This window comes from Psittacula echo, assembly GCF_963264785.1.
Source record: "Psittacula echo genome assembly, chromosome: 6".
Classification (NCBI taxonomy): Eukaryota; Metazoa; Chordata; class Aves; order Psittaciformes; family Psittacidae; genus Psittacula; species Psittacula echo.
In genome coordinates, this window is record NC_137743.1 from 9,872,747 (window position 1) to 9,895,765 (window position 23,019).

At 44.8% G+C, this 23,019-nt stretch overlaps 1 protein-coding gene across 1 annotated transcript; it reads right to left on the minus strand.

Annotated features, from left to right (window-relative positions):
• Positions 1 to 44: 44 nt before the first annotated feature.
• Positions 45 to 23,019, minus strand: HABP2 (hyaluronan binding protein 2; the record flags this gene model as incomplete). Its single annotated transcript, XM_080621133.1, has 13 exons — positions 45 to 221; positions 1,117 to 1,262; positions 2,803 to 2,937; positions 3,271 to 3,413; positions 4,642 to 4,879; positions 5,007 to 5,101; positions 5,995 to 6,166; positions 7,089 to 7,208; positions 7,569 to 7,685; positions 8,233 to 8,340; positions 9,470 to 9,598; positions 14,947 to 14,983; positions 22,951 to 23,019. 13 exons carry the CDS (start codon positions 23,017 to 23,019, stop codon positions 45 to 47), a joined length of 1,686 nt encoding a protein of 561 aa, XP_080477259.1.

Here is a 23,019-nt window from a genome sequence, read left to right on the forward strand (position 1 = left end):
AGTAAATGTCTCAAGCTTACCATTTGTCATTCCGAAGCTGTATCCTAATGAAGTGACCTGGACTCAGTCTGAATTGTGGATTTAATCCAACTGAGAAATGTTGTCACCTGGGTATAAACTCCTGGCTTGTTTTTTAACCCGCAGCCCTCACCCCAGCTCACAAGTCCACATACATAGTAGAAGCCATCTTCTACACAAGTCAGTGGGCCTCCGGAGTCTCCCTGATGAGAAAAAACACACATGTTCAAAACCTGAAGGAAAATGTTAACCAAAATAAGAATATTCCTCTCTCATCATAACACTTTGAAGCTGCAATGATGCTTTTCCCCTATCAGATGTACCACCAGATGCTGCTCAGTGCCTGAGAGGCTTGCAGTTCTGCAACCAGGTCAAATGATGCCAGACTTTTTGGGTGTAAGTTCTTGTTTGTTCAAGTCTGTGACATACATCTGACAAGGTCACATGAAATTTCCCAGGCATGAAAGTACGAGGCATTCAAGAGCCTGAGCTCAGAAAGATAAAGATGTGATCCTTGGCCTAAATAAAAATACTTGATCTCTCTCACACCCCTCAACATAACTTTATTCTGAGCTGGTTGGTCTCATTGTTTAATTGGTGATTTCTATTGCAAAGTATGCTTACAGTGGTAGTTTGTACTTTAGAAAGCATTATTTAAACTCTTCCCTATCTTTAAGCAGTATAAATATGAACTTGCTTCACATTTACACTGGTTGTAATGAGAAGAAATACCAATCCTGACTTTCCCTGCAAGTCTTAGCCGTGATAGTGAAAATCAGATTAGAATTGGTGCTCATGGCAGAGGCCATAATAAAACAGAGAGGAAAAAAGGCAAGTTTTCAAGTTATGACAAACTGCCTTCAAAGCCAAACTTTCCAGGCTAGTCTCTAACTTCCGTAGATCTGCCTGTGGCTGACAGTGACAACATTAGCTCTAGGGATCTACATCTCAGATTGTACTGAAGAAAAGACGATGACTGTTGAAATACGCTGATGGGAGAAACAGATACATATGCAGCACCCTGCCAAAGCTATTACTGTGCACAGTCTGACTATTTACACAAAAAATTATTGTTCAAATACAGAAAAAGCAACAGACCTTACAAGAATCAGCTCCGGGTCTCTGAAAGTTTCCTGCACAAAACATGCTTTCATCCAGTCTCTGATTATATGCTCTGGGTGCATTGCATTTCCTCTGCGAAATCAGCTTGACGTTGACATCTAACAGCTGATGGGATAAGTCATCTGTGGGATGTACACCAAAAAAATGGAGTCACCTTCCTCCCAATCCTGTTATATATTGTCTTTGTTCAAAACACGAGCTTGCTTGCTTTTGGGATGGGAAGGGGGAGGAGCAGGGGGGGAAGCATGTGCTAGCCTGGGAAGGAAAGACGTATCTGTCTGAAATGGTACGGGTTAGAGTTGGAGCCTGGAAGCTTTGCTCAGGACACCAAGTTGCTGCCTGAGTAGAAGCAAGGTCAGGTATTCAGAATTCGGTTCTCATCAGCTCTACCAATGTAATCCTGCATTTCAGAGGTGCTGGTTGTCTGCAGCTCCCATGGGTCCCAGAGTGGGACTTTGAGCAGCTCAGCACTTCTCAGCCTGCTGCCATTAGATGTTTTAACACGCGGGCTAATGAAACAGATGAAAACTGAAAATCATGCAATATTTAAGGGCAATGATTAATTACAGCGAATCTAAAGACATAACTTGACATCTAAAGGCAATAGCCAGGATTTCAAAGCACTACATCTGTAGATAATTAAGGGTGGTTTATAAGTTTGGTTCTGCTTGAGTTTCGGGAAATATTCCATTTCTGCAGAGATTTCCTGCAATGCTAATAATAGCTCTGCTCAAAGAAGGAGCCATCTAGTTTGAACACGTACAGGGTACCTGAGACTCTTTGTTGGGGAAAGAGAAAAATAAAATTCCCTGTACCCTTTTTAAGAGAGACTTTTTATTTGGAACTTTTAAAACATATCCATTAAATTCTGTTGGTGCATTCTGATCAAATGAACACGCTTGTCTCTTGTGGACTTCAATGAGAGCTACATCAGAAGGGAGAATTTGGTCCTATGTATCGTATCGGGCTGTATCAGTCACAAAGCACTAGGACACCTACTGCAGCCTCAGTGACACATTTTCCTTCTGCTGCTTTACAGCAACACATCAATCAGAACATGAGAAAATGCATTTTTTTCAGAAAATTGCCATTATCTTTTTTTTTAAGCATAGTAATTTCTCCCCTTAGGATTTACCACGGGCAGGAAAGGTTTCGGACGGAGCTGGTTGAACTTGAAAAGCTTTGGATTTTTTTTTTCTTCCTTATTTTTCAGCACATCTGAAGATCCAGATGCTGCTTCTGAAAAGCTTTCGCTGACCCAATGGGCTGGAAAACCATATGAAAGTTCCCATCTTAGTCCTGTCTTGAAACACACAAACTCTAGATACAATAGCCTCTCTCTTGGTACCTTCTTGCTTCTATTGCTGGCTTCAGATGAAACCATGACATGGTGTGTCAGGTGGCAAGCAAAAAACACTGCGTGAGGGATTTTTGCAGAGCTCTGAAAGGTTTGGTTGGTCTTAGCAGTTGGAGCTTTCTGCTAATGAGTGATTTCCATGACAGGGTTTAGCCATCCTAAGATGAATGAATTCATCTAATTCATCATGTCCTAAGACATGAATTCCATGTCTTGGTTTCACTAAGTGTCTAGGTCCACATTTGGGTCTGGCAATTGCTACTGAAACTACCAGCTCGCCTTGCTATGGAAGAGCCCACAGATACCTTTCTCTGTGGCACCCCATCCTGAAACGAAGCAGTCAGTCCCATCGGGAAAGCGGACGTAAGGCAGACACACTGTTTTCACATACTTCGTTTCCACTGCACAGTGACCATCAACTGGCTTCAGCTTAAGTAGTGCTGGAGAGAAAAGGAACAACAACTTCATTTATTTGGAGCTAATTTTAATCCCAAACCATCATTACCAGGCTGTGACACAACCCCAGGCAAAGCTGCATGTACCTGATGGTGCTATTTACACTCCATGCTGGACTTATCTGTGTTGTTTTGCTCCTCCCACTTCTGCCTGCTCATCAAAACTCACATCCCAAAAATTCAAATGGGTCTAAGCCACAATTTGGCCTAATTATTTCCAGGATATAGGCTCAATGGGAATTTCACATTGACATTAGTTGGGGAGAGGCACTTTGAACCACTGAGATTGGAGGTGCATATTCAATAAAAAGGATTTACCAATATCATTGTGTGGGATGTCATTCTTCTCTCTGTAGTTGTAATGTTTGATGATCTTCTCCACATCAAATATTTGCTCTTGAGGCTCTCTCTTCTTGAGGTCCTGCTTTCCAAGTGCTACTTGGAGATTTTTTGCTGAATGCCTGAAATAGAAAATAAATCACATTCAGTCATGGTCTATCAGTGGTGGTGAAAACCTGCACCTTTAGTAGCTGCAAGTCAAGATATTCCTTCCTGTTACAGAGCATGGACAGATTTCCCAAGATTGTTATGGGAGGACTTAGTCAGGGAAGTGATGGTGTTGGACAATACATGTGCTCTTAACACGTTGCAATCATAGAATCATAGAACAGTTAGGGTTGGAAAGGACCTTAAGATCATCCAGTTCCAACCCCCCTGCCATGGGCAGGGACACCTCACACTAAACCACATCACCCAAGGCCTCATCCAACCTGGCCTTGAACACTGCCAGGGATGGAGCATTCATAACTTCCTTGGGCAACCCATTCCAGTGCCTCACCACCCTCTCAGTAAAGAATTTCTTCCTTATATCCAATCTAAACTTCCCCTGTTTAAGATTGAACCCGTTACCCCTTGTCCTGTCACTACAGTCCCTGATGAAGAGTCCCTCCCCAGCATCCTTGTAGGCCCCCTTCAGATACTGGAAGGCTGCTATGAGGTCTCCATGCAGCCTTCTCTTCTCGAGGCTGAACAGCTGCGTGATGTGGTTTTCTTTGCATTTTAGGGCAGAGAAGCAGTGGGCACACATGCATGACTGTGATGACGAGTGGCTGCTCATAGAGCTAGGAGAGTACGATTGCATATATGCAGTTTGGACACACTTAAAATCATCTGTGCTGGAATGATCTCCAGAGTGTAATTTACCAGTTTCCAGTGTGGTGGTTTCCAACCTAATCAACAAAAATGTTGAAGCAAATGTTATATTCTAAGGTAGCTGGCACATAGACAATTGAAAGCGAAATGTATATTTAGGCTGTTCTGGAGATCTTAATTATGATGCAATATGTGATGTTGTTTATGGTATCCTAATATCTCCTGGAGTTTTCATAGAGTCTTTCTTTTATACCTTGTGAAACCTGGTTGCTTTCCTCCTTTTTTCCTCTCACACAACTATTTTAGCTTATTCTAGTTGAGTGGGGGATAAGTTTAATTTGTTATTTTAGCAAGCACCATTTTCAAGTAGATATATCTATTTTCAGCTATGTGCTCATTTTGTCACATATACATTTTCCTTTCTATTTGATTCCCAGCAATCATTTGGATTGCAAATAAATCAAATTCCAAACTGTCTTGAGTAACAATCCTGATTTTTATACATCTATCTACCCTAGGCACAGGACATGCACTTACTCAACGCAGTGCCCAGCAGTAAGAACCCAGCATGCTTCGATCAGCACTCCACCACAGAAATGTTCCCCCCCAGGTGAAGACTTCATCTGCAGAGATGCTACCCAGGGATGTTTGCCAGCTTTAGTCTTAGTCCCACCATAGATCCTCTGAAGCATCCTTGGAATTTCTGGTTGTCCACATGTTTGGAACATTTCATTTGAGTCTGTTGGGCTGTCTATTGACTGTAGGCTTTCTTCAGCTGCATTGGAAGAAACAGCAGATACATGATGCAGAGAATATTGACTGGAGGAGTTAAGTAACAGGGAGTCACCTGCTGCTCTGGATCATGTACACTGCTGCCAAACAGCTCACTTGTAATTCCTTACCTGTTCCTGAGCAGGGTGAAATATCACAGAAGCCCCATTCCACTTTGTGATTTTTTCTGATGTAGCACCAGGGTTTTTCATCCTCATCGGGATTCCTGAAGGGAACAGTCCAGACCATCAGCCAGCAGGAATGGGGAAATCCCCATGAAACCAGGGAAGGAGATGAGAATGCTTAGGGGAGCAGCCTCATATTCCCATATGAGAACCAGACTTCCAAAGGTACTCTTTCATAAGATTTGACAAAGAAGATGCTTGAGGTAAGAGAGTAAGGCTTTTGCCATTTTACTGTCCCTAGACCTATCTTAACCGTAAGAAAAATGAGGAATGAGGGCTGCTTCTGGAAACCTTGCATCAGTGACTTAGGGAATGCACCTCTGATGCCCTGGTGTTTTGTAGACTGGCATTGTCTTGAAAGATGTGAGATCATAACACTATCAGTTTGCCAAATTCATGAGCAGTTCATCCTCAATGCCTGTGCTGGTTTTGGCTGGGATAGAGTTAATTTTCTCCATAGAACCTGGTACAGGGCTGTGCTTTGGATTTGTGCTAAAACAGTGTTGATAACACAGGGATGGTTTCATGCTGAGCAGTGCTTACATAGAGTCAAGGTGTTCAGCATGTAAACCAGGGGGAAGAGGAAAAGAGGGACATTGGGAGTGATGGTGTTTATCTTCCCAAGTAACCGTTCCATGTGATGGAGCCCTGCTGTCCTGGAGAGGGCTGATCACCTGCCATGGGAAGTGGTGAATGAATCCCTTGTTTTGCTCTGCTTGTGTGCACGGCTTTTGCTTTTCCTATTAAACTGTCTTTACCTCAACCCATGAGTTTTCTCACTTTTACTCTTCTGATTCTCTCCCTTATCCTGCTGGGGAGGGTGGGGGGGGAAGAGTGAGTGAGCAGCTCTGTGGGGCTGAGTTGCCAGCTGGGATTAAACCATGACAGCTTTCTCTTTGATGCAGACCTCTACGGCTGCTCTTCAAAATATTACCTGCAGAAGTTATGTTCACCAATGCCATAAAAGTCAGCATCCTCCATAAAGGCATTAATAGGGTGGTCCAAGAGAAGGTGGGAATTCCAGTGCAGACACATCTTGCCATTCGCTGCTTGATTCACTCTTCCTCTGTAATTAAAGGAGTTCTCTTCATAACAGTCATCCGGTCCTGTAGGAAGACAATACCAATGTTAAAATTGCTTTCGTGTTGCTCCCTGCCCGAAGCAGTCCCTCTTTGTTCCCTTCCTTGCTCTACATTAATTTTATAGAGAAGAAGGACCTACTGGGTCATGTAATGATACCTTATAACCCACATAGGCCAGAAATAAGGCTAATGTCCCATATTTTCCAGCTCGAAGCTTGATTGACTTCAGATGCCTGAAATCTCTTTGCACGGTAAAGACCTGGCAGCTAAGAGGTGTCTTAATGCCAAAGTAGAATCTCTTTGCCAAGTGGCCTGACAAGAAATGATATCACAGCAGGGTTAGACAGAAGTGGGCACAGAGCTGCTACCATGCTAGGGCAGTGGATGTGCCAAAAGGAAGGTTATGGGATTGTGAACCTGACCTGTAAGTGAGGTGGAGGTAAAAGTCACCTGCAATGTGCAGTTAGAAGCTCAACTTTTAAAAGAGAAAAACCAAGTCCTCTTCCTTGGAAACGTGTGGGCTGTGGTGCCCATGGTACAGCGGCAAAAGTCTCTTCATGAAGGCTGGGATGCCTTTGGCCACCCATCCATGTATTAGTGGTTGTCTCCGCAGCCTGGGGAGTCAGATAACTGGGAATGAATCTTCACTACATCATCTTTCGAGTGTTTAAGGAAAGTCTGGTATTCCTTCCCCGTGGGACATATGACACCTCTGGGAAGCGTGCTCACTTGTCATACGCCAGTGGGACCTTGCTGAAGCACACATCAGTACAGGAACTGCTTTGATTCCTTTTGCCAGTGGTGGCTGCAGAAGACAGCCTCTTGCTCCAACTCTCTCTCCAAGGAGGTGGGTGCCCACGTGTAGTCAGTGATGGCATCAGTTATTTTGGCTTAGGGCCTGTCTGGAGGCTTCACCCCTACGCTGTGCCCCGGTGCTGTGACGTACCGATCTCACAGAACCTCCCTCTGAAAGGTGCCGGGCACTCGCAGGTGAACTTCGATCTGATCTTGTGCCGGATGCAGACACCTCCGTTTTTGCAAGGGTTTGGCCTGCATGGTGAAGATGCTGTCAATGGGGAAAACACAGAACAGCCGCGTCACTGTGCTGAGTGCCATACGGCCAGTCACATGCCTGATGGAAACAGGGGAGAGCTCCCACTTAGCCTGTTGGCTTTGAGTTCTTATGAACTCCTGAAGAACACTTATCAGCAGACAGGTTACCAATGACTGAACCACCCACTGTGCATCAAGCATCACTCATCACTGACCAGCCCAAACATGGATGGTCAGATTCAGGCTGGATGACAAGGGCAGGACCACACTGCAGTGAGCTGTGTGTGATTTCCCACCACAGACAAGCAGTGATGGGATGACCTCCCCGTGCTGTCCCCACCACAATCCACTTGGTGCCCTGCTGAGTGCCCACCTCGTTGGCAGTCAGGTTTCTTGTAGGGATGATTGCAGCTGCACTTAAAATAAGGTGGAGTTAATGTAAGCAGGCAGTCTCCTCCGTGGCACCTCTTCTCCAGACACGTGTCCTTCACTGTGGAAAACAGATATGAGATGCTTCATCAGCATTTGTATGTGCACAAGAGCTTGGCCTATGTGGGCTTGGGATTTCTCTTCATGTTCTCAGTATCAATGGCAAAGAATCTGGAGACCCAAAGAAATGGTAAATGCTTCATCCCTGGCAGTGTTCAAAGCCGGTGAGATAGAGCCTTGGGTGACGTGGTCTAGTGTGAGGTATCCCTGCCCATGGTAGGCAATTGGAACTGGATGATGTTAAGGTCCTTTCCAACCCAAACCATTCTATGATACTATGACTAACAAGCAGCTCCTCATTGATCACCCGTTAGGAGATAGAGGAATGCTTTCTGCACACCTAAAATCTGGATACTGTTTTAGACAGACCTAGGTCTAGACAGGGAGCTAAGTGTGAGACCTATAAACATGACTGGAGTGGGCTGTCAAAACCCTCAGCCCAGCAAACAGTGGGTTTATAAAGCCTTGTGTTTGCTCCCATTGGCAGAGCTGCAACAGTAACATCAGGTGCCAAAATCAGGAGTGTAGGTTAGCAAACGAACACTTACCTCTCTCACACGTGTTCCCAGCATACGGCTTGGCGCAGAGACAGCTGAAGCTGCTCCCTCTGTTTTCACACCTACCGTTGTTCTTGCAGGGGTTGGAGGAGCATGGGTCTGCTGGGAGAAGGATGGAGACCTTTTAGTTTTACTTTCAGCTGCTTCACCTCCATCACCTGCTTTCTCTTCTTGCGCTTTCTGACTGAAGAAGGCTGCCTTCCTAGGCACAGCAGGCTGCGTAACATATGCTGTGCTTATGCATCAGCTCAGCAACCACAGAAACAGCTATGAACTGCTGCAGAGCTTACTGCAAGTTGTAACAGCTCTTGGCTTTGGATCTGGATGTCCCCAGCTCCCTTCTCTATGTCTATGATGGAGCTGTAACAGGGCAAGTCCTTTCCTTTGCCCAGGGACAGATTTGCCTCTATGGCAGCAAAAGAAACAGATGCCTGAAGAACCAGAGCTGTGCCTGGGCATTTCTTTTCATGCACTTGCTGTGGAGGTATCTGGGTTTGTCATTGCGCTGGTTGTAAGGTGGCACTAAATCTTCCCTAGAAAAGCCATTCACCACCATGATGCTCTATAATAGCCCTGGGGTGGCTGCTGCTTCAAGGGAGCAGGCACCTGATGAGATGCTCTTGAGTGCTACTCTTTAGAACTGTGTTCAACCTCTCCATTCCAGGCTGTCAGGCACAATTTGCACTGCGGACAAGCCACATACCAGCTCTGCTCTCTTTGTACTGGGGGATAACCCAGGGTATGTTACAAGCAACTTCCCTGTTGTGTTCCTTGAGGAATCTCAAGGATCCTTTCCTGCTCTCCTGAAGTTTCGCAAAACAGAAAAAGAAAAGAGAAAAGCCTGCAACTGAGAGAAGAAAAAAAAAAAAAAGAGATAAAAAGAAAGAAACCTGCTCTACATTTGTTTCGCATCATAAATACAGAACATACATCCCATGAAAACAGCAATTACATCTTACAGTGTCTATAGACAAATAAGCCTGTGCTTTTTTTTTTGTAGTAGCAATCAGAAATGTTCTGCATGATCAGAATCCATCCTGTGAAACCCAGAGATAAAACACAGGCTCCTTACAAGAGAAATACAAAGGAGAACACAGCAAACGATCCTCCTAACTCATCCCTTTGATGCAGGCATTTCGAGAGCAGGCTGGCAGCCGAGGCCTGCCACACTCCCACTGCAAGCGCAGGGCTGGGATTGTACCGCTCCCTGCCCACCCCTCAGAGGTACCTTTTCTAGCATCACTGTAGCCAAAATATGCCTCAAACCAGTCAGGGTCCTCTGAGTGCTGCTGCTGGTTAAAGAGGTCCTGCTCCAGTTCAAGGTACTCATCGTCGTACTCATAGTCATCAGCCTCGTCTGCAGGATGGGGTGAGATGAGAGTGGAAGAACAGAGGAATTAGGACTGCTAGAAGGAGAGAAGGTATGAAAGAGGTTATTTCCTGGGATGGACACAGCCCTTTTCTCCTTCGGCTCATCTGGGATGTTAGTGGGTCCAGAGCTTCCATCATCTTATGGACGAAAGATGCCGTTCAGCTCTTCCTCGGTACGCACAGAGCTCACTCAGCGCCCAGCACAGCCATCCCTGAGCACCGCTGGCCCCAGTTCTGCTCTCACAGCCAGGGAAGATGCTGATGGCTGCTACCAGCACAGTCAGAAAACGGGATTTAGATTCTTACAGGAAGAAGGGTTTTCCTTTGTCCAGCTACTTTGGTCACCACCAGCATCACCACTGCTGCAGCACAAGGCAAGACCCTCACCGACATGCAGGTACCTGCTGCATGTGGAGACACAGAAACCCATTTTGAGGGAAATCGGAGGGGATTAAGGGCCCAAGGCACTTGCACACCTGTGTAGTTCCCCATACACAATGCCCCTTCCGAGGAGAGAGGGCCTGGCACAGCAGACCTATGCTAAGAAGCCCATCCTTGCCTCGGTCGAGCCAATGGCCAGCATCCTCCTGGGCGCCTGGGACCAGTGGGACACACCGCTTTGCCAGCCCATGTTTGGGGGGTTTGGATGGTTAAAGTGGGCTGGCAGCTCCTTGCACAGGTAGGGCTGCTGCCGGGGGGAGCCACGCCGGCGTTTCAAAGACAGGCTATGGTAATGAGCAAAGCTAAGCAGAGGCATTATAAAAAGCTCTCCCCTAGGGCTGGACCGATGGCCCCATGGATAATGCTCTGCCTTGAACTGATTATCAACTGCATTATCTTAGTTTTCTCTCCTCATTCATTCGCTTGCAGCCTTTATCTTTATTCTTTCTTTGCTTCTGAAAAAAAAAAAAGAAAGAAATCCCACTTTTGTACAATGGATGTTTTATACTTCATATTAAAATAGAACTGTCTTTTTTTTTTCCTCCTTTTTTTTCCTACATGCCAACTCTCACCAAAAAAAAAAAAAAAAAAGGAGGAAAGTTTCACCTCATTTATTGCTATGTTAAGTCAAGACTCCTTTTCCTCAGCTCATTATTTCCACAGGAGCCGAGTCTCGACAATGTGCAAGTGTTGCAGAAGTGTGTGCCTTGCTGAGGAACAGAAGGATCTCGCTGGAAGATAAGGACATTGTCTACAGTGAACAAAATTAAATTTAATGTGATGTAGTTGAGAAAGGAAAACAAAAAGAGGGTTTTGCCTGAAATGCAGCCTGCGAGCTCACTGTGTTGGAGGGGAGACTTTGTGAGCGGACTTGAGTTTGAGGGGATTGTCTGAAGGAGGCTGATTTTGTTTCCCTGTTTATTTTCAAAATCTCAGTGGGAAACGTTGGCTTTTATTTCACGGATGCTTTAAAGAAGTGTTCTGAGGGATGGGGGAGCCCTTTTAATGGGAAAATATACCTCCTAAAAGTTGTGAAGGATGAACAGGGGAGTTACGGCTGCCAGAAGCAGACTGCAAACATGCCCAGCATGATTTACAGAGGCTGGTGAGAACTCTCTGGAGTTGACAGAGGAAAAACAAGTGTTCCAAATGAGCTCAAATAGCCAAGCCACTGTAGAAGCATCTACCATGATTTTTAAACCTACTCTTCAGTGTAAATATGGTGTTAAGAAACGAGAATACTGTCACTTCAGTTTGTTACACTGGCATTGTATCCTGGCAGTCTTTTAATGCTAATAATTAATCATTTATTAGCAACACCTATGGAATTACTTGTTGGCCCATTATGGACTATTTCAAGTACATCTCAATGGCAAACCCCAAGTTGGCAAAGATGCAATTCATGTTTTGCAGGATGTCTGCTTCTGACAGCTCTGTCAGGTGGAGGAGTACAAAACCCTATTCACACCGACAGGGAGATGACCCCCAGAGAGTTATGGAACAGGCCAATGCACATCTGAGGCCAGTTTGGTACCTGTCAGCTCTTGAGGAGGGCACTTTGGGTTGCCAAAAAACCCCTTCATGGGCTGGCAGTTACCATTGCAAGAAATGTTATGACCAAGCTGTGCAGTTCAAGGTACATGCAGAAAGGGCTTGGAAAACATCAGCAAACCCTTCTGGGTACTCTGGTTTTCCCATATGAATAGTGGGAGTTGGGAAGCCGAGCTGCCTGGCCATCAGACCAGCCAAGGTGATGAGAGTGTCCTGCCGATCTGAGAACGTCCCCACTTCCCCCATCCCTTCTTATGAAACTAGGAACCATAAAGTGCTCCTATGGGTCACATGAGCAATGTTTCCCATTTCCCAGCTACTCCGTGTCCTCCCCAGCTGTGTGAAGCAGTGAAAAACAAAGAGCAGAAAACCTTGACTTGAGTACATGGCATCAAACTAAAAGATGTCTTCTTATTTATCATTCCTTTGGCACTAAATAACTATTTGGCTTCTACATCTCTTATTTAAGAGGTGCTCCCATTCAATTTTTTTTTTAATTATTCATAACAAGCTATAGGCTTAGTAAAGGAAAAACAACACTTTTTTTGTATCTGAGCACATAATTAATGCACAAAGTCTGATACACTGGTTGATTTAAACATATTACTAAATCAGAGTGTTCACTCTTTGTAAGTGCTGGAAAACCTTAACATACTTAAAAAAAGCAGTGATCTGACATTTGTCACTGAAATGTGACTATTACACGAAATTAAATTAGACATCCTGCATGCAAATTTTCAAAGAATAACTTTCCTCTGTGTAGTACAAAAAAATCCCCCCATAATTGATAGGCAGAGATTGACTTTTAAAGCTTCAAATCAGCTTTGAGGTCTGGGTGATCTTTTAAACTGCTCAAGCTTTCATCTGCAGTTTTTCACATTGCCAAAAGCTGTCAATCAAGCAATGGATTTCTGATCAATATCCCCTTGTTCATTAGCTTACATGGGCTCTCTGTTTCAGAAAGAACAGATATCCCAATGCCAGCAGTCACACTGTTTTCAAAACCTTCGCTGGATCAAGTCATGACTAATGTTCCGAGTGAGAAAGTGATGCATTAGGATGCCATCGAGTGACCTGAATTGCGAGGTAACTTTGTTGGACTGCAGATGTCAAGATGAGTGATGTGCAAAGTTAAAACCTATTGCCAACACACATCAAGAGCGCCAGAAAGTACCGAGCGTTTAGTCAAGCTCTCTGAACCTCTGGGGATTGACTGAAATGTGGCCTAATTTAAGCAGGATGAGTTTTCCTACCACCTATCTAAATACTTTTTGTCTCCAGCTCTGAGAATAATGTAACGTTATTTTTATGGGGCTGAAATCCTAACTGCATTTTACATAACGAGATGTCCCCCATTTACTTCTGCAGAGATAAGACCTCACGTATTTCCTCCCTTCCACACAGGCTATAGCTGGGAGTATGTGTAGCTCCAGAAAGAAGTTGTGAAAGAGAGACCAGCTAACAACAAAGCCTTTTACATTGTTTTAAGGCTGTTACTTAAAAGGAGTTTTGCGACACCTTTTCCTTGGAGGGTCGGGAGCTGGGTGAAGGTGGATGATGACGCTGAAGGAGTGGGGACTTGTAGAAGGATGGGAAATGAAGAGGGCAGGGGCAGTGGAGAGACAGAGGTAACGACCATAAAGCCTTGTAATGAAAGTTATTATAACCATAAGGGAGGGAATGAATTAAGAAACCATGAAAGGGATACTCCATCATCAAAAGGCAAATCAGTTTGCACAAGGCCTGTGGGTAAAGCCTGAAGCCAAGCGCACAGCTCTGTGGCCAAATACTTGCAGAAGCCAAATGCTTGGGTGCACAAAGAATGTGGAAATTTATGTTTCATACACATCCTCTTAGAACAGCAACACTGATTTGGGGAAAGCAGCAGTGCTGTATGAGCTACAAGGCTGCTGGACCTTGCAGGTTTGACCTGGAAGCCAAAATGCGGCTGGAATGAACAGTAGAAAATGAGTATATTAATGTAATTTAACATAATTTTGTCTGGAAAATGAGTATATTAATGCAATAAAGGGTGACAGAACACTGGAACAGGCTGCCCAGGGGGGTTGTGGAGTCTCCTTCTCTGGAGACATTCAAAACCCGCCTGGACACATTCCTATGTAACCTTATTTAGGTGTTCCTGCTCTGGCAGGGGGATTGGACTAGATGATCTTTTGAGGTCCCTTCCAATCTCTAACATACTGTGATACTGTGATACTTTATTAGCTATAAATTATAAACTCAGATCTAAGAGCCACTGAAATCAAGAAAAGGAGAAGCAGAACTTATCTGCAACAATACTAAACTTGTCAATAAAACCATAATCTTCTATGTGGACCAAGTAGTCTGTGAAAGGATGTGCAAATCCTGATACAATCTACACATCCACACGTAACATTCATCACAGCTTTACCTTTATCAACGTCTTAACACTACATAGCCATTAACGATTTTTTACTTGCCTGAGCTTGTAAACACTTTTTGAACCTTCCTACACTTAGGACAAAACATTGTGGAAATAAGTTGCACAGTTTGTTGTTTGCTGCAAGGGAAAGTTAGCCTTCATTTATATGGCCTTTTGTTCTTATGCACAGCTAGACTCTTCGCTTATGTGAGGTTTGTAGACCAGCATCATGACCCACCATGCGTCCCCAGAGCTATGTTGAGCACATGTAGCCACAGAATGTTGCCACAGGATTGTAGTGATAGGACAAGAGGTAACGGGTTCAAACTTAAACAGGGGAAGTTCAGGTTAGGTATAAGGAAGAAGTTCTTTATGTGGGGGTGGTGAGGCACTGGAATGGGTTGTCCAAAGAAGTTGTGAATGTTCCATCCCTGACAGTGTTCAAGGACAGGTTGGACAAAGCTTTGGGCAACACGGCCTAGTGTGAGGTGTCCCTGCCCATGGCAGGCGGTTGGACCTTGATGATCTTAAGGTCCTTTCCAACCCAAACCATTCTATGATTCTATGGATGGTGGAAAAGTCCTGGCTTGGAACAGAGCTGTGCAGCATAGGAGTACCCCATGATCAGCTGCAAAGTGGTACTGCTGCTGTGCTTCTGGTTTGGGCTCCAGTGTGCTAGACATGGTCCTGCCTGGGACCTGGTGCAGCGCTGTCCCCTGGACCAGCACAGAGCACAAGCAGAGGTCTGAATATTACTCACCATATTACTCATCCAAAGTCAAGCACACTTTCTACTTGATCACAGGCCTTATTTTAAGCTCAGCAAAGCTGTGCACGAAATTAATAAGATTCAGCACTGGGCACTAGCAAAGGCTCTTTGAAGGACCAAGTCACCAGCCTTGGTATGCAGAAGTTATAATGAAATCAAAACCACTTACCATCCAGCAGGTCAGCCAGGGAGAATAAATGGGCCGCCTGCTTGAGACAGAAAAGGGAAAAGAGTCAGTTTCTGAAAAAACAAAAGCCAGCACAATGCTTGGTTTACAGCACGAAGATTCTGTTTGCCCCAGTGCTGGACATCCATTACCCACTTCGGAGCTCATTGGGCTGGATTTTCAAAGGATTAGCAAAATGTCTTCAAATGCCCACTGCTCCCAACAACCCACGTGGGAGCTCTGGCTTTTGTGAGCATCCAGCCCAAGTGGCTGGGCTGCTGTGTTTTGGGGAAAACCTATCCTGAATGAGTTCGGTTGCCTCTTTGCTCACTAAGTGACCATGCACACTGACTGACTGTCTAATGTGTCTGAGATACCAACAGGCCATTCTCCAGCCGGCTGCCAAAGCTCAGACAGGGCCGAGAAGAGGTCAGGCAGTGAAGCACAGCCCCAGGAGCCTGTGCTGGTGCAGCCAGTGGGATCTGGACCGTTGAGCTGGAAGGCTGTCAACAGCGTTTGAATGGAGAACAGTTCTGCCATTTCCCATTAGGAAATGCCATGTGTCCGACCTCCAGCGTGAAGCTCCAGCCTTTCCTGTTGGGCTCATGATCAAGGCCAAGCAACAAAAGGGAACAGAAGAAGGAAAACAGCTCTCAGGCTTTGAAGAGTGTGAGTGAGGTTTGTCTGAAAGGAGACACACTGACTCCACACAGGGATGCATCCCCTGCGTGACGATTTCAGCTGGCTTTCCCTCTTGCTCTAAACCCCAGCTATGGACAAGATTACCTGCCTGTGATGAGAATACATGTGTTAACAGCAGGTGTAAAGAAGGAGAATTGGAGCTGCTATTCATCATCTCTCACATGATTTGTCAGAAAGGAATGTATTTCCAAACAATTGAACACATGTAACAAAGACAACATACATGCACACACACACAGTTATTATGTGCACCTACATATTGCCACAGGTACAATTAACTGTAAATCTACACCTTGTTTCATTGTGCATTGCATATAGAAATGGCATATAGAAGAATGACATTCTCAACTAACACTTTTTGTGACTAAGAACGAATGAATCAGAAGCAATGAGTAAAAAAAAAGGACCTAAAAAGCTCAGGATTTACATTTGTGAATATTACCTGAAATATATAAATGAGATTTTGCTTCAGGCACGTTTGTTTCCCTCTTGTGTTTCAGCCAGGGAGAACAGACACTCCAGCTCTCCCCTTCCCACTGACTTTAATGAGCGATGCCCCTTGCACTGCTCAGCAGAGCCCCTTTCCAGGTGCACTTAAGTGAGCCACACACATCCATAACTAAATCCTTTGCAGCTGGGAATACACACACACTCTCACACAATTGCCCCTCCTGAATGAGTGCGGAGAGATGGTAAATGAGAAGGCTGTAAAAGCTCTGCCCTTGGTATGTATGTTTCTTAAGTGCAGGTAACAGGGTTTGTCAGATCCTTTGCCAGACCCTATATAAAGAAAAGGTTTAATTGCTCCATTTACAATTAGTGGTAGTGTTCATCCATATACACAGACCAAAACAGACCCTGCAACAGTGCTCCTTTCTGCTGGAGGAATACATGAAACTAAGAACAAGGAAGCAGCAACGGGAGCAGGATGAAGCAAGAAATATTTTATCTCCCATGCCAGCTGTCTGCAGTGCCCTGTTGTGTCGATGGGGTTGGAAAGGGGTTTTGGGGACAGAAGGGTTTGACTTCAGCAAGGTTGCCCTGGCACTTGGGACAGCCCTTGGCACCTCATGGGGATGCTAGAGGGTTTCAGCCCAGGCTGAGTGAGGTGAAGGATGTGACCGCATCTTGCTCCTCTGTGCCTCAGTTTCCCCCAGCTGTAGAGCAGAGATGACACTCACACAATGCCCAAGGCTTTGCTCACACGCCAAGGGAAGGAGAAAGATCAGAGATCTAGCACTTTACTACACCACTTTCTTTTCCAGGTTACCCACCTCCCATAGTGCCCAGGCACCCCTCCATGGACAGAGCTGACTGTGGAAGCGCAGATACCCTAAACTCTTGCAATAATTGCTGCCTGGAAAATGTGCAGGTTTCCAGTAACATCCCTAAGAGCAGACAGTGGCTTGTAGTCTAGGGTGGCTGAGCCCCAAATCTTGGTTCCTGCTTTTGGGTGAAAGCCTCCATCTGCTGCCACAGTACAAACATTACTGGGAACAAAAGATCCTGGAGCAGAGTCCAAGAGTTAAGCTCAGTCTTTACCATAAGTCTCTGGTGTCCCTGGAATTCCCTGGAGCTTTTGCCCTCCATGAGCCTGTCAGATGCTTCAGCAGCAGATACACAAAACCTCAGGCAAAGCTGACTTCGTGGTGTGGATACTTTTCCCCTCCCTTCTGAGCTCTACTGCACCACTCACCAGACTACACTGGTTTTGAAGCATTGATCCCCCGCTAGCCAGTCCAAGGCCGGATTTTAGCCTTTTGCTTCCCTTTCTATGGTGGAGTGCAGCAGAGGAGGGACAAGCACTCATCTCCTCCCCTCTTTCGGGCTTGAGCTCACCCTTTCCTCCTTGCCATAAGGGGATGCAGGCTATGGGATGCGGAAGGCAGGAGACAGCACAGGTTAGGGGCTGCAGAGCGGGGGTCCAGGAGGGGTGCAGGCAGGGGCAGTGAAGGCAGGGCGTCCTGCCTGCCGTGCCGTATTTACTCATGGCCAGCAGAGGAGGATCTTGTCCTTCCGACGAGGTGCAGCACGGAGCCCAACGAGGAGCGGGATTCAAACAAAAGGGGTTGCGAGAAGGAATTAAGGCTGCGGGGCTGGTTTCACCAAGCAGTCTCCTTGCTGCAGCTTGACACGGATACTCTGTGTGCTCTCTCAAGAGGGAATAAACTCGCTGGATCGTGTATGTAGCGGGTCCGCAGGGATGGGGGATGAAGATGGAAGAATTTGTGTAGAGGGATTTTAAACGTTATTATTTTAGGCTCATAAAAAAGAAACTGTGCAGAAAAAGAGAGAAAAATCCTGAGAGAGACATTTGATATGGGCACCAGTGCATTGCTGAGTGTGGAGCTGGTTGCATTTATAGGGCTTTTAGAAAAACATGGTGGAAGAAATGGCTGAAATTCAAAATACCCTAATTTCACCTGACCTTTGTTGTCTATCATCATCATAATGATTAGCACTTCACTAAAACTTCGCTTCTCTGAAGAACCATCCAAACTTTGCTAATTAGGCTTTGTTCCAAGGTTAAGTGCTGCAGATACATGATACTCACTGTTTTTCCATTTCAATTCGATAAGAAAGAGAGACTAATGAAATGTAATGGATTTCAAACAGTAATGTCAGCACCAGGAGCTTTCCTGGTCTCAGGACAGAATCCTACAGCTCTTTCTCAGACAAAAATGTCCATTTAATTCTTTCTGAATAAATCCAGGAAGATTTGACCCTAAATCCAAGGGAAATCATTTACAGCTGCCAAGGGCATTCTGCAGTTGAACTGTTTATTGTGTCTCGGGTACATTCGCTACCCCTTATTACAATCAAAATGAATAATTAAACCACAAAAGCAGGTAGAAAAACAGGCAGCACAAAGGCAACAACCCAGGGTTAGGCTGTGCATTTACATGAGTGCAAACCAGAAGCAATTCCAGAGAAAACCTTGTAGCTACTCAAGCTGGCATGACAGGCTAGCAATGAGGATGAAAACTGCATCTGCACATACCCACAGTCTGCAACAAAGCACTACAGGAGTCCAAATATTAAACTGCATTGGTAGAAATTGGCCTATTCACTTAATAGCACTAAGCTGTGCAAATTCTCCTGCAACTCACCACCAAGTGGCCTCCATGGCAGAAAAGCAAATATCACCCCTTTCATGTGCTCTTCTGTGCAGCCATAGCTTTGCAGCCGAGAAGGAGGTGGGATGGGGAAGAACTGGAGGACAAGGATGGATATTTGATCAACTTCCATCCGCAACTGACATAAGGCATGAAGGAGCCATGAGGGCAGACACAACTACTGCCTTTTCGCAGTGAACCCCTTGATCCTGCTGACAGCTCTCAGTGGGAACCTTTGTCTGGGCTTCTCGCCAAAGGAGGAGGGAATCGACAGTTCTGATGCTCTTACAATCGGCCAGATTTTTGCCTGCAACCATCTTGGGTAGTGACAGTCTTTGAACTTCAAGGGAAAGTGGCTTTTCCAGCAATGACATTGTACTTCTCAGCCAAGGCCATGGTTGCAGTATAATGAAAGCAGGGCATATTATCATCTGGAGCACACATGCAACACATGTTGTATTTGTAGCCTGGGAAACCATTCTCTGAGAGGATTCCACCAGAATCTCTGAGCTCTTCACCTCTCCGCTAGCAAGACATCTCCTGCCTCCACACTGAACTGCAACATGTGCCTCAGAGTGAGTGACACATTCATTAGACGGGGTCCTAGGGCACCCAGAGAGATTTACATTTAAAGTCTTTATTTTGATGATTATTTAGTTGTGAACCTTTCCCATGGTAACACCGGATACAAAAACCACAGGGATCCAGGAAGAAAGCAAGAGCCCTCGGAGGTGCTGCTGAAACCAGCTTGGTTCCCTGCACAGGAGCTACCTGCTCCTGTTTTCCAAGAGATCAAAGTTTCCAAACTAATCTTTGCACTGTGAGAGATGGCCTGGTAGCAGCTGGCTGTTTCTAAAGCTGCTCACTGGTGGATGAGGTGTGCTTGTGCTCCCAGGTGGAAAACAGGGTCAGCCTCGGATGCCACAGCAAGGGGAAGCTACAAGATCTGTTTCACAGGGGCTGCAGGAGCCAGCTTGTCACACTAACAAGTGAGAGCTGCGCTATCAAATGCTTTTGCAGCCAGTGCTGGGAATGCAGGTTATACTGCTAGACTTGAAGCTTATGCAAAGTCATTAAGTCCTTTTAGTTACAGGGGATATCAACCTGCATGCTTCAGGGCATAAGCTGCTTGCCTTCAGGGGTCAGCGAGGAACATTTCCCTCTCTGAGTGCGTGGTGCAAAATTAGCTGGGAGCACTCCCGAGGCTTTGTTGCTTTCCTGCTGCATCAGGCAAATTTAGGTGAGCACTGCAGAAGGGCATCATACCTGATGGACCACAAACCGAGACAGGCTTGACAGCATCCACTAATCTTTGCAGTGATCGCTCTGTGACACAGCACAGCGTAAAGCCCTCGTGTGAGTGGTGCACTGCTGGAGAGAGGATGAAGGAAGCAGGAGTAGGAGTTTCCCATGGGAAAAGAGCCATCAGTAGATGGAAAAAGATGTCAGATTGAGTAGACTTTGGGGCACCCTAAAAGTTGGTCTCTAAGCATCTGAGGCAAGGAAAGACCTGTACTGCTAAGTTTTCTATCTGCGATGAGCCAGTTAGCAGATAGGCACTGATGGTGAGTTTTCTTTGCAATTGTTTGACTTTAACGTGACACATTAATCCTTCCCTTTCCACTACTAAGTGTGTTGGGTTGTTGGGCTGGTCTTGGTTGGTGACTTCAAAATGCTCTCCATCACAACTTAGTGGACATCAACTTTCTCAAGTTCTGAAATATTCAGTGAAGAGCCTCTTCGCTACTGCGCCCCCTCCATGTCTTCCTCTCTGCTGCTAGGGGTGTTGAGTTTGCAGGGAACTCTGATACAAGGAAAAAGCCTGAGATGAGTTTTTTAGTCTCCTCCAAGTATGAGCTGAAGCACATTAGAGCACATTTAAAAGGGAGCTGCAGTTGGTCATATGAACAGCTCCATCACCACAGTGTTGTGGGATTTAGCCCAGTCTTGTCCCATTGCGGAGTTCTCTAGCCCAAAACTGCACAACATTTAAGACATTTAAATCTGTGTGTATTTCAGAAAAGCTGCTGCAATGCAAGTCTGATTAAAGGAAGACACAGAGCTGAATTGCACAATCTGCTGCACCAGAGCTCTTTGGATTTCTTCTTGGCTAAATAAGGAACACTTAACAATACAATACCTTATGGCAGGCACACCTCTACCATAGTATCTTACTGAGCAGAATTGTAATTAAAAGCAGGAAATAACCTAGCCCAACCTTAGAAGACCTGTCATGTCTGAAGACAATCTTTGACGCAGTTGCATCATATATGATAAAATATAGGACCAAAATTTGTTCTCATTAGCACCCATCATGCAACTTTATGTCTTTTATGGAGATAGCCCTGATTCATGCAGGTGAAATCAGTTTCTCTTCAGGTAATACGAAAGAATCAAACAGAAATATTTGCCTTAGGGTCCTGCTCCAGACCTGCCAGATCCATGAATGCCCGAGTGCTTTCTTGATCTCTTTTGTCTGACTTGATAGGAGCTATCACCTAAATCTGTGTTCGACTAGTGCTGTATTTCACCAATAACATTTATTAATCAGAGAGTTACTTATAAAAACTCCCCAAACCAGATTCAGATAAAAATGACAATGATGAAGATACACAGTTCTGGGAAAGGATGGAAATAAGAATTTAAGGATGTTTTCCATGGTTTCAGAAAAGTGAAAATCTGTTCTTTTTCCATTCAAACTATTTCAGAGTAAACTTTTTCTTTGGAACAAATCATTAAGGCAAAAATGTCACCTCATAACATGTTTGTCATGCAATGGTCACGTCATGGCTATTCATTCCCCTCATTTTTTTATTCCTGGGATCCATTCCAAGTGCTAAGCCAGAAAACCTTGTTATATTAATTATGAAGAAAAACCATGTTTTATTAAAAACTAGCCTGCTGAATATTCTGCCATGCTGCTTTTCAGTGACAGCAGAATTGCTTTTGCATTTTAGCAATGTTAATGAATTTTCAGGGGTGGGGTGGAGGGGGGATATGCACTACATTTTCCACAGCAACATTTAGAGCAAAGTCAGATTAGGATTGTCAAAGCTAATGAATCAATCTAACACTTAGGTATAGTTAGGAAAAATCTGTGCAAGACTTTGTGTTGTCTAAGACTGCACCTGCATCTTCCTCACTGAGTGTGAATTAACACAACCAGCTCATTATGAGCTTATTTAATATAAGATTGGGTTCCCACAATGTCTGTAAAACTGGCATTGAACTACCTAGAGCTGATCCCCTCAGCAAGTGGCCATATGCACCAGTGAACTAAGTGTGCCATATCCACTGCTGTCAGCAGATAGATAGACCTGACTAATTAATAAAATAATTATTAATACCCTATTGTGTTTTGAAAATCTGGGATCAAAAATTCACCGAGTTCTTCAAAAAAGATTTATAACACTTTAAACCCCCTCACTACATATTTTTCCCAAAGACCTCAACTTAAAAATACCAATATCTGAAATTTTGCACTGCATTTCAGCAAATAGAAACCTGCATGCATCGAGACCATCATTAAGAAAGCAGGGGCTTGAAAGAACCTCAAATTCCTTAATAGGAAAACCTACTTGATTGCAGTGCTTGGAGGAACAAAAGAAATGTTTCTAAAACTGTTTTAACTTTGTTTTGGTTGCAAGTCATTCTTTCAGCCTTCTTTAAAGAAGAGACGAATAAATTTAGGAAAGGATATAAAGGCCATCTCTAGCTGTGTTGAGTATTTTGCTGTTAACCTTTCTTCCATGTCTCAGTAATGATAATTCAACCATCCAAAACTGATGGCTGTGGTAAGTTTTACCTTGGACAAAACAGCTTGCAAAACTTCCAAGTCAACACATACCCTGACCTGTTTAATCTGATCTCAAGTCCCTTCAGCTTGAGGATGAGCAGCCCAGTGGTTTGAAGCATCTCTCACTGCCCAAGACTGGGGAAGCGACAGCACTCCCCACTGCACACTCCCGGGTATGGGGTGTCCACTGAACACACCCGGACAGGATATTCCTTGTCAATGTAGATATCTGCTCCTAAAAATCATGGGGCTTCTCTCTTATGCAGCCTTTACTTGGGCACCTCAGTATCCTGCAATACGAATACACAGATAAATGCTCCAGCTGCCCAGGAAGGGGTCAGCAAGAAACAGAGCTGGCACACAGCAAGAAAAGCAATTCAGAAACATACTCACACACAAATGTGTGTTCCCTAGGAGAACAACCAGTGGAAGAACATGAAGGGTCAGAACGCTGTTAACCAT